A 17,255-nucleotide genomic window follows, 5' to 3' on the forward strand; every position below is an offset into this window, starting at 1 on the left:
AGAGCAAAGAGAGGATTTCAGATATTTAAAAATCACTAGCAATTTTTCCTGAAATTTGGAAATCTGTCTCCATATTTTTACTTTGTTATAAAGTAATTTTCACTCTGTTTTGAAAGTGCCAGGCAATAAGTAATATAGGACTAAGTTCCTTCAGGGTGGAGAATGTGACTGAGTAATTCTATTTCTAACGTGTCACATGAAGCCTGGAATGAGCACTCAAGGAAAGGAACAAACAGAAAAATTCTTTAGCTCTGTGCTTTCACGTTCACAAATTTCCAGAATAATAGAGTGTATGTGAAAACCAAGTTGTAAAGAAGAAAGTTGGTAAAAATCAGATGACCATGAGGAGTAAGGTGCTTATTTTTCAAGTCTCACAACAGTTTTATGAGATATTATCCCATGTTAAAAATGGGGGGGGGGGGAGGAAATGAGGTTTAGAGACAATAACTTACCCTAAATCATGGAGTTAATAAGTTGCAGACAACAGATACACTGGGGAATGGAATGAGCGATGGAAAGAGGTAATTTTTTAAAGTTTAAATTGTCTTTATATACTCTGAATTTTTTTTAACATGAACATATGTAAAGAACTATTTACAATGCAGCACAGAGTCAGTAACAGAGGTATACAAAACGCTATGATGGCATAATTACCTCTACCTATTACCTTAATGTAGTTCTCATATTTAGGGTGTTAAGCTACATCTTGAAAAATGAAAAAGAAATAAATCATTAAAAGGCATTCCAGACAGAGAAAAAGCATGACCAATAGCAATGGCAAGAAATAGGTAGCTGAATAAAATGTAGAAGAAAATTGAAGAAAGGAGAAAAGGATATTTAGGGAAGCTATATCAGGTTTGTAAGCCAAGCAAAGACATTTTATCTTTATTGGAAAGATGTTGGCGAGCCACTGATGGAAAGGGATTTACTCTGATCTGTAACATATTAAGAAAGCCCTCATTGTATAGAACACAGGTAGACAGAGGTGAAGGAAAGCTAGGATGGCAAGGAAGGAAATAAACATTCATTGAGTGTCATGCAATTAGTAAGTGTTTTGCCTGCATTATTTAATTTGGTGTCATTGTTTAAAGCTAAAAACAAATAAATAAAAAATTAAGAAATAGTCCATGACCACTCATTAGGCAATTTATCCTCAGAAACTGAAGTAATAAGGATGGGTATTGACACATAATTCAGTAAAAGGTGATGGGAAAGTTTGCAAGCATCATATCTTTATTTTTGTCTATAAATTAAGTGATAATATCTTGTTGAGTATTAATATGTGAAAGTGAGTAGGGGGCGTACAAATAGTAGAAAGGAATAAGTAATAGCCACAGAAATATAAGAAATGTAAGAAGCTAATTAAGAGGAAGTAGTAAAAGGATTGGTAAGAGGTGTTGAACATCCATTAAGTAGTAAAAAAAAACTAGGTAAAATTTATTGACTTCTTACATGTATGCATTTTCTCATTTAATCTTCAAGATATCAAATTAGGTGAGTATAATTATATACTCTATATTACACATGCAAATTTAGAGATAGAGTAACAGGACCCTTCATCACAGAGGCTTGATTCAAACCTATTTCTATCTGTTTCTATCTTCTTAACCACGTCTCCAATGTCACTATACTGTTAACAATCTGAAATTCCATTCTGTTACAAGGGAGTAAGGCCCTGCATTTTAGAAATAAATATATACGGAGGCTTAAATAGCTTGAAGCTTCTTATCTAAGATCTCAAAAACAGTAAATGCCAATGCCAGGATTAAAGTCCTGATAAACGAACTATAGCACAGCCAGACAGCAGAATGTTATTCAGTGGGAAAAAAAGAAATGAAATAACAAGTCATGAAAAGACATGGAAGAAATTTAAATGCATGTTATTAGGTGAAAGAAACCAATCAGAAAAGGCTGCATATTGTATGATTCCAACCATAAGACATTATGGAAAAGACAAAACTATGAAAACGGCCCAAAAAATCAGTGGGTACCAGGAGTTGTTATGGGAGGGATGAAGAGGGAGAGCACAGAGAATGTTTAGGGCATTGAAATTACTCTGCATAATACCATAATGATAGATATTGTACATGTCATTATACATCTACTAGAGGCCCAGTGCACAAAATTCGTTTCCTCAGCCCAGCCTGCACCCTCTCACAGTCCGGGAGCCCTCGGGGGATGTCCAACTGATGGCTTAGGCCCGCTTCCCACGGGGAGCAGGCCTAAACCAGCAGTTGGACATCCTTAGCACTGCCGTGGAGGAGAGAGAGGCTCGTGCCACCACCGCTGCACTTGCCAGCCATGAGCCAGGCTTCTGGCTGAGCAGTGCTCCCCCTGTGGGAGCACACTCACCACCAGGGGGCAGCTCCTTTGTTGAGCATCTGCTCCTTGGTGGTCAGTGTGCATCATAGCGACCTGTAGTTCCGCCATTCAGTTGATTTGCATATTAGCCTTTTATTATATAGGATTCCAACCCATAGAATGTACAGCATCAAAAGTGCACCCTAATGTAAGCTATGAACTTTGGGTGACTATAACATTATCAATGTAGGTTCATCCATTTTAACAAGTGTTATAATTTATCGTAACTCTGGTGGGAGATGATGACGGTAGAGGCTATGATGTGTGGAGGCAAGAAGTGTGCGGAAAATCTCTGTACCTTGTCCTCAGTTTTACAGTGAACTTAAAACTGATACAAAAAATAAAGTCTTAAAAAAAATTAAGGGATAATAAAATGTGGCAAATAAAATATAAAGAAACATTAAAATCAGATGTAGTATATGAATATGTGATAAACTGTTTCTTTTGAAAAATTATTTGGCTGATTAATAGATGTGAAACAGGTAATGGTATTTTTGAATCCATGTCTTAGAACCCTGTGCTAAATGCTGCAAACGTTAGCCCGATGTCTTGCATGAATGAGGAACTAAATAAATATTTCTTAAAGAAAAAGAGCGGCGTTGGGGGGGAGGGGGGGGGGGGGCGGAGGAAAGAATTAAAGGGGAGGGAAGCAGAGGAAAGAAAGAATCAGAAAAAAAACTACAGTGGAACTTTGGTTCTCAAACTTAATTCATTCCAGAAGGCTGTTCAAGAAGTGATTTGTTCGGCCAAAACCGGTTTGGCTCAGTGGATAGAGCGTCGGCCTGTGGACTGAAAGGTCCCAGGTTCGATTCCGGTCAAGGGCATGTACCTTGGTTGCGGGCACATCCCCAGTAGGGGGTGTGCAGGAGGCAGCTGATCGATGTTTCTCTCTCATCGATGTTTCTAGCTTTCTATCCCTCTCCCTTCCTCTCTGTGAAAATAAATAAATAAATAAATAAATAAATCAAGAAGTGATTTGTTCGAAAAACCAAATCATTTTTTCCCATTTGAAATAATGTAAATTGAATTAATCCTTTCAGACCTCCAAATGATTACGTTTTAACCTTTCCTGTATACAGTGCATGTCTAATGTACGTCTGATCTATAAATAAACACTTCTTTACTTAAAACCACCCCCTACTGACCTTAAAGGAATCACTATCAGCACTGGGTCCAAGAGTGTCTTTCAGGTTGGCATGCCATGCAGCATCTTTGCTTGTTCCTATATCACTGTCTCCTAAATGCTGTCACTGGCTAACTGCTTTCTGTTTATCAAAATCAACAACAGTTTCTCTCCCTCTTCAATTGCCTGTGATCATTGTTTCTTTCACACCCTTAGCAACATTAGCACTCTTGATGGCCTCTTTATGTTTTAAAATTGCTAATCATTGATTTCACAAGCAACAGAAGCATTCTCTCCTTTGTTGCCTGAGGGATGCTTTTTTTGTCATGTGGAGGTATCAGCATGAAAGTGTTGTCAGGTAGAAAACTAAAGCTTGGTTTGACAATGGAGACATTTTTTCTGTGAACAACTTGGCTGAAACTGAATTGCTCAAAATGGGAGATGTTTGAAAAATGAGATAGATAGATGATAGATAGATAGATAGATAGATAGATAGATAGATAGATAGATGATAGATAGATAGATGATAGAGATAGATGGATAGATAGATGATAGATGAGATAGATAGAGATATAGATGGATAGATAGATGATAGAGAGAGAGATAGATATAGATAGATGATAGATGATAGAGATAGATGGATAGATGATAGATAGATGAGAGAGAGACAGAGAGAGAGAGAGAGAGAGAGAGAGAGAGAGAGAGAGAGAGAGATGATAGATAGGTAAAACAGTTCTCAGGGAAGATGTTCTCTTTCTTTAAAAGTTTGATTGTAACTAAATTCCTTGAAATTCTTTGACTCAGAACTGGCAAGGCATTTGGGCCCAAATATCTGACTGCTTTGGAGTACTCTCAAGTACAATTTCATATTTATAAGAAGTTAATTGCCCTATTTCCATATTGTTGCTCCTTATGGGATTTTCAGCTATTGCTTAACTATAGAAGGTGAGTGCTGGATACAGTACTCAGGTCATTTTTTATTAAACTGAAACTTAATATGGTTGGAACCTTTACAGTGACTCTAGAACTGTATTATCAGGCATATGGTCCAGAAATGCCTATAATAAAAGTAAATTCCTAGACTGTATATATGCAGCAGAAAAGAACTGAAATTCTTTTATAAACTAGGTAAGGTGTAACTGATTAAGAAATAATACCTCAGTAAAATTATAAATTCAAAGTTTGTATGTTTCATTTCAAATTTCTTCAATGAGGTGATCTATTACTTATGAAGGACACTTCTTTGAAATGACCAGTATTTGGAAAACACATTTTAAGTAGTAAGGTCATCAAGAAAAAGAATGCTTTAAAAGACTAAATTAACCTCTAGGCCAAGGCAGCATGGTCCACTGGGCCCCTAGCACATTAGCTGGAAGAGCCAACTCAAACTGGGCAACCCTTGGCAGCTTCTGACTGACCTGGAGGAGGAGGACTGAGACTTTTTGGGCCACACACTGTGTCTGTCCTCAGGGAACTGTCTTCATTGACACTAAGTGCTACCTCTTTATCCAGAAGCTGGAGGAGGGCAGGACTAGGGAGGAGGCCCAATGAGAAGTAGACATGCGTGGCTTCTTCCATCACCCCAACATCGTTTGCCTTGTGGATTGCTCTCTGAGAGAGCAGGCCATCCCACATGAGGCCTGGCTGCTAGTACCCCTCTTCAAGGGAGGTACACTATGTAAGGAGATAAAACGGCTGAAACACAAAGGCAACTTCTTGACTGAAGATCAAATCCTTCTGTTGCTGCTGGGTATCTGCAGAGGCCTTGAGGTCATTCATGCCCAGGGTCAGGCCCTCAGGGACTTACAGCACACCAGTATCTTGCTTGGACATGAGGGGCCACCAGTTTTAATGGACTTGGGTTCCATGAATCAAGCATGCACCCATGTGGAGGGCTCCTGCCAGGCTCTGGCCCTACAAGACTAGGCAGCCGAGCGGTGCACCATCTCCTCCTGGGCCAGACCTCTTCTCCATGCAGAGCACTGTGTCATCCATGAGCAGACTGCTGTCTGGTCCCTCGGCTGGGTGCTACATGCTGTGATGTTTGGGGAAGGCCCTTATGACACAGTGATCCAGAAGGGTAGCAGTGTGGCCCTTGCTGTACAGAACCAACTCAGCATCCTGCAAAGCCCCAGGCATTCTTTATCAATGTGGCAGCTGCTGGCCTCCAAGATGTATGTGGACCCCCAGTAGCGCCCTCACATTCCTCTCCTACTCAGTCAGTTGGAGGCCCAGCAAACCCCAGATCCAGGGCAGCACATTACCCAAATCTGAACCAACCAGTGGCCATGTTGAGAAGATGGCCCCCCTGCCTTGGAAGCAGGCCCCCATCTCTCACTGGAATCTGCATCCTTCTATCCAGGCTCGCTCTCTTGTAGTTGGGGCGAGGGGTGGGAGTCAGCTCAGTCTTCTATCTGTTCTGCTCTCTTGCCACTGAGAACAACTGGACAGGGAACCTGAGTTGAGGTGAGTGAATGTGGGGGATGAGCACAGGGAAAATGATGCAGAAAAGGACTCTGAGCAGGATGGCTGAGCTTGCATCATGGTCTGCCGCCAAATATGGGAGCAGGAGAATGTATAAATAGAAGAATAAAGTGAAAGTATTTGGGGAAGAAATGTTAAAACAAACAAAAGAACAAATTAAAAGAAAAATATAAGATACATAACCTTTAAATTAGATAATTTAAATCAAGTCAAAGGAATGTGGAGCTAAAATATAACATTGCTTCCCAGTTCTTGGTCAAATGACATCAACTTTGAAATTCCTCCTCTGTACCAGCAAATAGAAATGACATGCCAATCAATACTACTATTAGCTAAATAGTTCCACATCTGATTGTTTTACAGAAGTGGTGTGAGATCTATAAATGTCACTTCTGCAAAAGATCGAGATTTAATAAATATTGTGTTCATTTGACAGTGTTTCCTGTCCCTCTACTCACCACATGAAAATCCTCAGGTATCTCAGTGCAATGTGTTCGCCAATCATACCCCTACGGTGGACAATATAGGAGGCTCAGAATTACTGAATAAATTACTCGAGTTCAAATATTATATCTGTGTCAGGATCAAATCATGCAGAAATGGTTTTAAGAAAAATTGTAGTTATAAATTGATCTGGATTCTTCAGGTCACACTCTGGCAGAAACCTCTCCCTTAATAAATTGTTTGCCTTACTACACTTCTGCTATCTTATCAATCAGCTTTTTATTATAGAATATCACTTGAAAGTTTTGTTCCCAAAGCTTTTTGGTGATGTTTACTTTTAAATCAATTGAACTAACATTAATTGAGGACTGATTTTGTGAGTATGGGACTAACTAGAGAATAAAATTTATAATCCAAATATATATATATATATATATATATATATATATATATATATATATATATATCAACCTATTAGTTATAAGACAGAATATGATTTGAAGGACATTCCCTCTATATTGCCTTAGTTAAGGCCATCTTTGATATTTATATTTTATCCCATATTAGACAACAGATGTGTTGAATGTACAATCTACTTTAACAATTCCTATAATCTTCTGTGGTATTTTGAGTTGATGTATTTTCTAAGTGTCTTCATCCGCACTTGTACAACTTTTTAAAACTTAAGACAAGATTTTATATTCATCCTATTCAATTTCATCTAGCTATACTCAGAGCACTGTGCCAAAATCCATGTTAGATCTCAATTCATACATTCAATATAGTAGCTACCCTTCTTCAGTTTATGGATTTTGCTTGATGTAATAACTATACCAGCTAAGGCCAAACCAAGAGCTCTGTGACTCATCACTATGTATTTGGTTATTTTTTGTCTGTTTATTTGTTTTTTTAAATATTTCTTTATTAATTTCAGAGAGGAAGGTAGAGGGAAAGTTAGAAATATTAATGAGAATCACTGATCAGCTGCCTCCTGCAAGCCCCCTACTGGGGATTAAGCCCCCAACCCAGGCATGTGCCCTTGACCAAAATGGAACCCAGGACTCTTCAGTCTACAGGCCAACACTCTATCCACTAAGCCAAATTGTCTAGGACTCATCACTATGTCTTTGATCAATGTGTTCTACACACACTTCTGTTAGCTGCTCTATTTCTAAAATGTCCACAAAGTTGAGAGGGAATTGAACCTTTTTTTTTTTCTATTAAGGAATAAGTAAAGGTAATGCATCTGGTATTGACCCACATTTTTCTATTTATCCATTCATTACTTTACATATATATATATCAATTTATTATGTATTGTGTTCATATCATTTCAAAATTAGAAGATTTACATAATATTTTCTATGTAAATTAACCCTAAATATTAAGGATGATGTGATGGTAAATTTTATGTGTCAAATCTGCTAGGGCATGGTACTCAGATCTTTGGTCAAACACCAGTGTAGATGTCACCATAGAGGTAATATTTAGATGGGATTAACATTTGAGTAAATCAGATTATCCTCCTCACTGTGATGGGCCTCATTCACTGTGCTGAAAGCCTTACAAGAAAAGAGAGAGACATCTCCTGAGGAAGAGGGAATTCTGCCTCCAACTACCTTCAGGCTTGAGCTTCAACATCAGATCCTCCAAGGATCTCCAGTGTGGGACTCTGGCCTGAGATTTCAGAATTACCAGCCTCCAATTCCTTAAACTATGTCTACACACACACACACACACACACACACACACACACACACACACACCCATTCTACTGGTTCTGTTACTATGGAGTACCATGAATGATACAGGGACTGATGACATTCAAGCTAAGGTTGGTATTCTCTAGAGTTGGTTTCTGTATCTGGTAGAATATAGAATAGTCTGGATAATTTCTATAATCAAATCCAATGCTCCCTCATGACTGCCAATGACCTATTTATTTCTAATAGTACAGTATTTGGATATCATATGATTCATTACTTAGTTGGGCTTAATTACTGATTATAGGCAGATGACTTATAATCAAAATATACTGATCAAAAAATAATAATATTTAATTACAGTTATACAATGCTGTGGTCTATATACATCTTTCACAAATTCATTACATTTGAATTTCCCAACAATCCAGTGTCACTTATAGCTTATATTTATAATATAATTACTTAGGGGATGAATTAGGACTAGGGACTAGACTCCAGATGTCTTTTTATTTTAGCATCATTTCTTGTTTTTTACTGGAAATTGGACTGCTATGGACTAAATTGTGCCCCCAAAACAATTTCATATATTGAACCCCTAATCTCCAATGTAATGGTATTTGAAGATGAGGCCTTTAAGAGGTAATTAAGTTTAGATGACCAAGACAGGTCATAATTATAATGGCAAATGTTAACAACAAAGAGAGAATCTTAAATGCTGCAAGAGAGAGACAGAGAATAACCTATGAAGGATCCCCCATCATATTATAAAATGATTTCTCAACAGAAGCACATCAAGCTAGAAGGTAATGGAAGGAAGTATACAAAGTGATGCAAAGCAAAGGACTGAGTCCAAATATACTCTATCCAGCAAGACTATCAATCAAAATTGAAGGGGGAATCAGGAGCTTTGCAGACAAAAAAAAAAGGCTAAGGGAGTTTATCACTACTAAGCCAGCAATGCAAGAAATGCTAAAGGGAATTCTGTAAAAAGAAGAAATAGAAATGGAGGAAGGAACACAGGCACAAAGTACAGAAATGGCTACAAACAAGTACCTATCAATAACATTAAATGCAAATGGATTAAATGCTCCAATCAAAATACATCAAGTGACTGAATGGATAAGAAAACATGACCCATGTATATGCTGAATACAAGAGACCCGCCTCAAGACTACATAGACTGAAAGTGAAGGGATGGAAAATATTTACCAGGCAAATGGAAATGGAAAAAAAAAAAAAAGCTGGGGTAGCAATACTTATATCTGACAAAATAGACCTCAAAGTGAAGACCATAACAAGAAACAAGAAAGGTCACTTCATAATTCTAAAAGGATCGATACAACAAGAGGATATAACTCTGGTAAACATTTATGCACCCAATGCAGAAGCACCCAAATACATAAAAAAGATTCTGGAAGATATCAGGGGATATATTGACAAAACACAATCATAGTAGGAGACTTTAATACCCCATTAACATCACTGGATAAATCCACTAGACAAAAAAATTAGCAAAATAAAATCAATCCTAAATGATTCACTAGATCAGATGGACTTAATCAACATCTCTAGAACATTCCACCCCAAAACTACAGAATATACATTCTTCTCAAGCACACATGCAAAGTCTCTCCAAATTCAAGAGGATTGAAATCATATCAAGCATCTTCTCAGATCACAATGGCATAAAATTAGAAATCAACTACAGTAAAAACAATCACAAAAATTCAAACACTTGGAGGCTGAATAACACACTATTAAACAATGAGTGGTTCACCAAAGATATCAAAGAAGAAATAAAAAACATCCTGGAAACAAATTACAATGAAAACACAACAATCTAAAATCTTTGGGACACAGTAAAAGCAATCCTGAGAGTGAATTTCATAGCATTACAGGCCTACCTCAAAAAACAAGCAAAACTGGTAATAAAACATTTAACTCTGCAACTTGAAGAATTAGAAAGAGAGCAACAAGAAAAGCCCAGTGTGAGCAGAAAGAAGGAAATAATAAAGATCAGAGTAAAAATAAATGACATAGAGACCAAAAACACAATACAAAAGATCAATGAAACCAAGATCTGTTTCTTTGAAAGGATAAACAAGATTAATGAACCTCTAGCCAGGCTCACAAATAAGCAAAGAGAGAGGACCCAAATAAACAAAATCAGAAATGAAAGAGGTGAAATAACAACAAACCTGACAGAGATATGAAGAATCATTAAAAAATACTATGAGCAACTCTACTACAACAAACTGGTCAACTTAGAAGAAATGGACATATTCCTAGAAAAATATGACCTTCCAAAACTCAATCAGGAAGAATAAAAAAATCTGAATAGGCCAATAACTAGGGAGGAAATTGAAGCAGTAATCAAAAAACTTCCAACAAACAAAAGCCCTGGACCAGACGGCTTCACAGGGGTGTTTTATAAAACATTCAAAGAAGAAATACAACCTATCTTCCTCAGACTATGCCAAAAAATTCAAGAAGAAGGAGCACTTTCAAGCTCTTTCTACGAAGCCAGCATAACCCTAATCCCAAAATTAGATAAAGACAATACAAAGAAAGAGAATTATAGGCCAATATCTCTCATGAACATAGACACTAAAGTCCTCGACAAAATTCTAGCAAATTGAATCCAGCATTACATTAGAAAGATCATACACCATGACTAAGTGGGATTTATTTCAGGGATGCAAGGATGGTACAATATCCACAAATCAATAAATGTGATATACCACATAAACAAACTGAGAGATAGAAACCATATAATCATATACATTGATGCAGAAAAAGCATTTGACAAAATCCAACACCCTTTCTTCATAAAAACTCTCAGCAAGGTGGGAATAGAAGGATCATACCTCAACATAATAAAAGCCATATATGACAAACCCACAGCCAACATCATATTCAATGGGCAAAAACTAAAACCATTTCCCTTAAGAACAGGAACAAGACAGGGATGCCCACTCTCACCACTCCTGTTTGACATAGTGCTGGAAGTACTAGCCATTGCGATCAGACAAGAAGAAGAAATAAAAGGCATCCAAATTGGAAAAGAAGTAAAACTGTCCTTATTTGCAGATGACATGATATTGTACACTGAAAACCCCAAAGACTCCATCAAAAAACTACTAGGCTTAATAAATGAATTCAGCAATGTAGCAAGATACAAAAATTAACACTCAGAAGTCTGGTTTTAATATACACCAATAATGAACACACAGAAAAAAAAATTAAAAAAGCAATCCCAGCCGAAACCGGTTTGGCTCAGTGGATAGAGCGTCGGTCTGCGGACTGAAAGGTCCCAGGTTCGATTCCGGTCAAGGGCATGTACATTGGTTGCGGGCACATCCCCGGTAAGGGGTGTGCAGGAGGCAGCTGGTCGATGTTTCTCTCTCATCGATGTTTCTAGCTCTCTATCCCTCTCCCTTCCTCTCTGTAAAAACTCAATAAAATATATTTTTAAAAAAAGCAATCCCATTTACCATTGCAACAAAATAAAAAATTAAGATACCTAGAAATAAACTTAACCAAGGAGACAAAGAACCTGTACTCAGAAAATTTCAGGACACTAAAAAAAGAGATAGAAGAAGACATGAACAAATGGAATAATATACCATGTTCATGGATTGGTAGAATCAACACCATTAAAATGTCCATACTACCCAAATCAATCTATAAATTCAACTCAATCCCCATTAAAATACCAATGGCATACTTCAAAGACCTAGAACAAATTCTCCAAAAATTCATCTGGAATAAAAAAAGACCCCAAATAGCTGCAGCAATCTTATGAAAGAAGAACAATGTTGGAGGGATCACAATATCAGATATCAAGCTATACTACAAAGCCACTGTTCTCAAAACTGCCTGATACTGGCACAAATACAGACATATAGACCAGTGGAACAGAACAGAGAACCCAGAAATTGACACAAGCTATTATGCTCAATTAATATTTGACAAAGGAAACAAGAGCCTATAATGGAGACAACACAGTCTCTTCAATAAATGGTGTTGGGAAAACTGCACAGAACCTTGCAAAAAAAATGAAATTAGACCACCAACTTACACCATACAAAAAAATGAACTCAAAATGGATGAAAGACTTAAACGTAAGATGGGAAACCATAAAAATCTTAGGAAAAGCCATAGGCAGCAAAATAGCAGATATTTATCGTAGCAATATATTTACTGATACAAATTCTAGGGCAATGGAAACTAAAGAGAAAATAAACAAATGGGATTACATTAAAATAAAAAGCTTCTGCACAGAAAAAGAAACCTTCAACACATGGGAGAACATATTTGCCAATGTTATTTCCGATAAGAGTTTAATCTCCAACATTTACAGGGAACTCATACAACTTAACCAAAGGAAGATAAACAAGCCAATCAAAAAATGGGCAATGGACCTAAATAGACCTAAACTTTTCAAAAGAGACATTCAGAAAGCCAAAAGACATATGAAAACATGCTCAAAGTCATTAATCATCTGAGAGATGCCAATCCATACAATAATGAGGTACCATCTCACACCTGTCATAATGGCAATCATCAAAAAATCAACAAATGACAAGTGTTGGAGAGGATGTGGAGAAAAATGAACCCTCCTTCACTGATGGTGGGAATGGAGACTGGTGCATCCACTGTGGAAAACAGTATGGTGTTTCCTCAAAAAATTAAAATGGAACTGCCATTTTACCCAGTAATACCCCTTCTAGAAATATATCCCAAGAAAACAGAAACACCAATCAGAAAAGATATATGCACCCCTATGTTCACAGCAGCACAATTTGCAATAGCTAAGATTTGGAAAAAACCTAAATGCCCATCAGCAGATGAATGGATTAGAAAACCGTGGTACAGCTACACAATGGAATACTATGCTTCTGTAAAAAAGAAGGAATTCTTACCATTTGCAACAGCATGGATGGAACTGGAGAGCATTATGCTAAGTCAGTGGTCAGCAAACTAGGCTCGCAAACCACATGCGGCTCTTTGGCCCCTTGAGTGTGGCTCTTCCACAAAATACCACATCCTGGGTGAGTCTATTTTGAAGAAGTGGCGTTAGAAGTTTAAGTTTAAAAAATTTGGCTCTCAAAAGAAATTTCAATCATTGTACTGTTGATATTTGGCTCTGTTGACTAATGGGTTTGCCGACCACTGTGCTAAGTGAAATAAGCCTGTCGGTGAAAGAAAAAGACTTCATGATCTCACTCATTTCTGAATAATAAAGAACATTATAAACTGATGAACAAAAGTAGATACAGAGTCAGTAAAGCATCAAACAGACTGTCAAACTACAGCGGGAATGTTGGGAGGGTTGGGCGGGGAAGGTAAAGAGATCAAACGAAGGACTTGTTTGATGGAATATTTGATGCATATAAGAATAACCAATGGACGCAAGACACTGGGGTTGTGGGGGTGAAGACACGTGGGGGTGAAGGCATGTGCTGGTGGGTAGGGGAGGCAGGAGGAAGGTCAATGGGAAAAAAAAGGAGACATATGTACTACTATTTGTAATACTTTAAACAATAAAATAAAATTTTTAAAAATTAAAATATTATTTAGGAAAATATAATTTCAAAATTTTCTTAATATAAAACATACTATTAAATACTATTATTATTTCTAAAGTGTACTGTTTCTCAGGAAATAGTTTGTTATTTTGAATATATTTGATATGTATCTCTAAAATCCTTTGGTTAGTTCATATATATTTAAAAAGCCCCTTCTTTCTGGGCAGAACAAATGCAAACTACTCTAACTGTAGGCAGAAAGAATCCAATACCACAACATTATCAAAAAAGCCCATAAGAATTTTAAAATGATTATCTGAGAGGGAAAAACAACTCTATCAATTAGCTTTAAGAATAGTAAGCTTCAGTAATATTATTCAATAAAATTAATGAAAACAGAACTATTGTTTAAAATATTAATGAGATAGAAAAATAATATTTCTCTTATACAAATAACAATTTGATATATATTTGTATAAATATAAAGCTATCATAAGCAGCAATGAAAAAATGTTTGAGAATATTATACTTTGTCTATTGAATAAACTAAAAAAATAAGCTTGAGTGTAAATAGGAATTGTAATCAGCAGAATGTATAAATAAATATATAAGATAAATGTGAAGAAAAATTATAAAGTAAATCTGAATTTAATTCTTAAATCTGCCATTTTCTCTGTGTGAACTAAGGCAAGTCATCTGATCTCTCTTTTAGCTGTAGAATGTCCCTCAACACATTTCTTGCTTGCTGGAAGCAGAAATGATATATCTAAGATTTCATGCACTTCTGTTTTTCCTTATAATACTTATCTCTCCTCTCCCTCTGTGAAAAGTGACTATCTAGAGTCCTGTCTCAAGTTAATTCTTCGAGTACCAGGACAGACCCATAAATCAGAACCAACCTACTTTAGTAAAGTTTGGTTGATGTATTTGCTTCAAATCTTCCTTAAATTCCAAGATAAATGGTTATTAATATTAAAAATCTAGCATATATTAAACCAAATCTACTTAATATTTAAATAGATAAACTAAGATTGTGGAAGAAAAACAATTTCATCATAGTCTCTTATTTTTATTATGCCCTTCATCTGTGTTCATAATAACATTATAAATATACTCCAGTTAATCCCAAACATTTTATAAAAGGCAAAATTACTTGTGATCTACTACAACAAATGTTTGACTCAAAAGTATATTTCATATACATTTAAAGTTAGCAAATTAGAAAAGAAACTGGATTTGCTCTGTATCAGCACATCAATTATTTGGGCTTTAATCCAAAACAAAAGAAAATAAAAGAGAAGAAAACATGTCATAAATATTTCAGTATCCACACAATTAGTTTGACTAAACATTGTTGTTGTTTGTTTTCATTTAATGTGGAGGATTTAGTAGTACCTTCTCTTTTTAATTCAGTATAGGTAAGTAGAATAGGTTGTCCTTATATACAAAGGAAAACGTAAAACTCAAAAGATAAAACAAAAAAATCAATGAAATAACACAATGTTAGGAAGAAATACCATTTAAGAGGATATCAAAGGAAGGGAGACCAGCTAAAAAAGACTGAAAGAAAGATAAAGGGCAAAGGATTTAAAAATTAAACAGTAGAGAAAAGATTAAAGAAAGAAAGGCAAAAAAAAAAAAAAAAGCGATGCAGCAGGATTCAAGAAGGCAGTAGGAAGAAGACATGCAATGATTACAAAGGAATAGCAAATACTAAAGAAAAGATGCTTGAAGTAATGAAGACAAAAACATAGAAAGTAAAATAAAAGCAGCTGTAGATTAATTTTAAACATAATATAGGAAAGGTACAATGTTAATGAGTTTTCCCTGTTTTTTCATCTTCTTAGCTATTATTGATAAAAAGAGAAATCAGTCTTTATGCGCAGGAGATTTAGAACAGTATTTCCCATGTACAGGGATACAGCCTGGTACAATTAACTTACCTTTCTATCCCACTTACCTTATGTAAACACTAACTACATCTTTCAATTTTCTAATTTACATATTGAAGCTATTCTCACAATATTCCTGATAGTCTTAGCTAACTAAATGTTGTAACTTCATAAATCCATCAATGACTGATTTCTGAAACCACTAACTTACTTTATGGTGAGACTAGAGGCCCGGTGCATGAAAATGCATGCACTGGAGGGGGTCCCTCAGCCCAGCCTGCCCCCCTCACAGTCCAGGAGCCCTCATTGGCCGGAGGCGACCTGGTGATCAGGGGAAGGTGATGCCCCATCACACCTCTACAGCTGCCACTGCTGGAAGCACAAGCCTCGGTCGGCCCTGGTTACCTGAGCCTCGCGAGGCCCTGGGCGGCTGGGCACCTGCCATCTGAGGCTTGCCTGCACCTCGGGCCGGCCCTGGGTGACTGGGGGGCTGAGGATGGGTCCGGCCACACTGTGCACCTGCCACCCCTAACCCCGGCTGGGCTGAAAGGACTGTGGGACTCCAGCAGGGCTGAGGGGACTGGGTGCTGCCATCTTGTGGCTATGGGTGCCGCCATCTTTGTGATGGTATGATGGTCAATTTGCATATTTCCTCTTTATTAGATAGGATATAAGGTATAATAAAGGACAAACTGAATTTAAAATAGACTCACCATTAAATAATCAGTCTTTTTTAGCAATGCTAGTGCCACTGAAATTCAAAAATTTGAGAAGGCATTTTTTGTTGTCATAACCTATACTAATAAAAGCATAATATGCTAATTAGACCAGACGACCTTCCGGATGAAGCCGGGGCTGTGAGGGAAGCCCAGGTCTTGGGTGCCAGAGGGAAGCCGGTGCCGGCAGCCGGGGGAAGGAAGACCTACTCTTGCACAAATTTCATGCATTAGGCCTGTAGTAATAGAGAAGGGTAAAGCACAGTAGATGTCCTGCAGTTTCCTGTGGTACATTCTTTCAGGTATAAACATGTTTGTAATTAATTAAGCCTCTTTAAAATTACGGACCATAGATGCTCAATGAGTGTTTACTGAATGAGTAAAGGAAGTATCATGCAAATAAAAGATCATCATTCAAACACAGTCCATAGTTCTCTATTTATGTATGTTTATGTCTAAAGAGTTAAGAATTCCTTTACTTCATGGAAAGTAAAGTATCTAATGTAATTACTTTAAATTTATACAGCATCTTTTAGTTAAAATCTCTCTTCTAGCAATGTTAGGGTCAAGACAATATAAAGCAATATAGCAGTAAAAATCTAAAATCATAAAGTCTTTGCTATTAATTTTACCTAATGTAAATAATAAATGAAATACATATTACTATTGATTACCACATATATTGCTCTAGAAAACAATCTAGATTATGTCTAAATCATAAAAAAAGTTATGCATAGCCACTTTGGAAAACAGTTAGCTAGTTTTTTTACAAAGCTAAATGTAGACTTACCATATGACTCAGAAATTACACTCTAGGTGTTTACCCAATAAGTTGAAAACTTATATACCACACAAAAACCTGCATAAGAATGTTTATAGCAGCTGTATTTATAATTGCAAAAACTTTGAATCCACCAATATGTTCTTCAATAAGTGAATGGATAAGTATAGGAATACATACATGCAAGGAAATGTTATTCAACAACAAAAAGAAATGA

General features: G+C 36.6%; 2 protein-coding genes across 2 annotated transcripts in view; one reads left to right on the plus strand and one right to left on the minus strand.

Moving 5' to 3' along the window:
- Positions 1 to 17,255, minus strand: part of FOXP2 (forkhead box P2) — a 579,029-nt gene that overhangs the window by 522,548 nt on the left and 39,226 nt on the right. The gene's annotated exons all lie outside the window — the stretch shown is intronic.
- Positions 5,045 to 5,677, plus strand: LOC129151375 (serine/threonine-protein kinase 16-like). Its single transcript, XM_054725918.1, has 2 exons — positions 5,045 to 5,403; positions 5,497 to 5,677. The coding sequence occupies exons 1-2, from the start codon at positions 5,045 to 5,047 to the stop codon at positions 5,675 to 5,677; spliced, it is 540 nt and encodes a 179-aa protein (XP_054581893.1).

This window comes from Eptesicus fuscus, chromosome 14 (assembly GCF_027574615.1).
Source record: "Eptesicus fuscus isolate TK198812 chromosome 14, DD_ASM_mEF_20220401, whole genome shotgun sequence".
Classification (NCBI taxonomy): domain Eukaryota; kingdom Metazoa; phylum Chordata; class Mammalia; order Chiroptera; family Vespertilionidae; genus Eptesicus; species Eptesicus fuscus.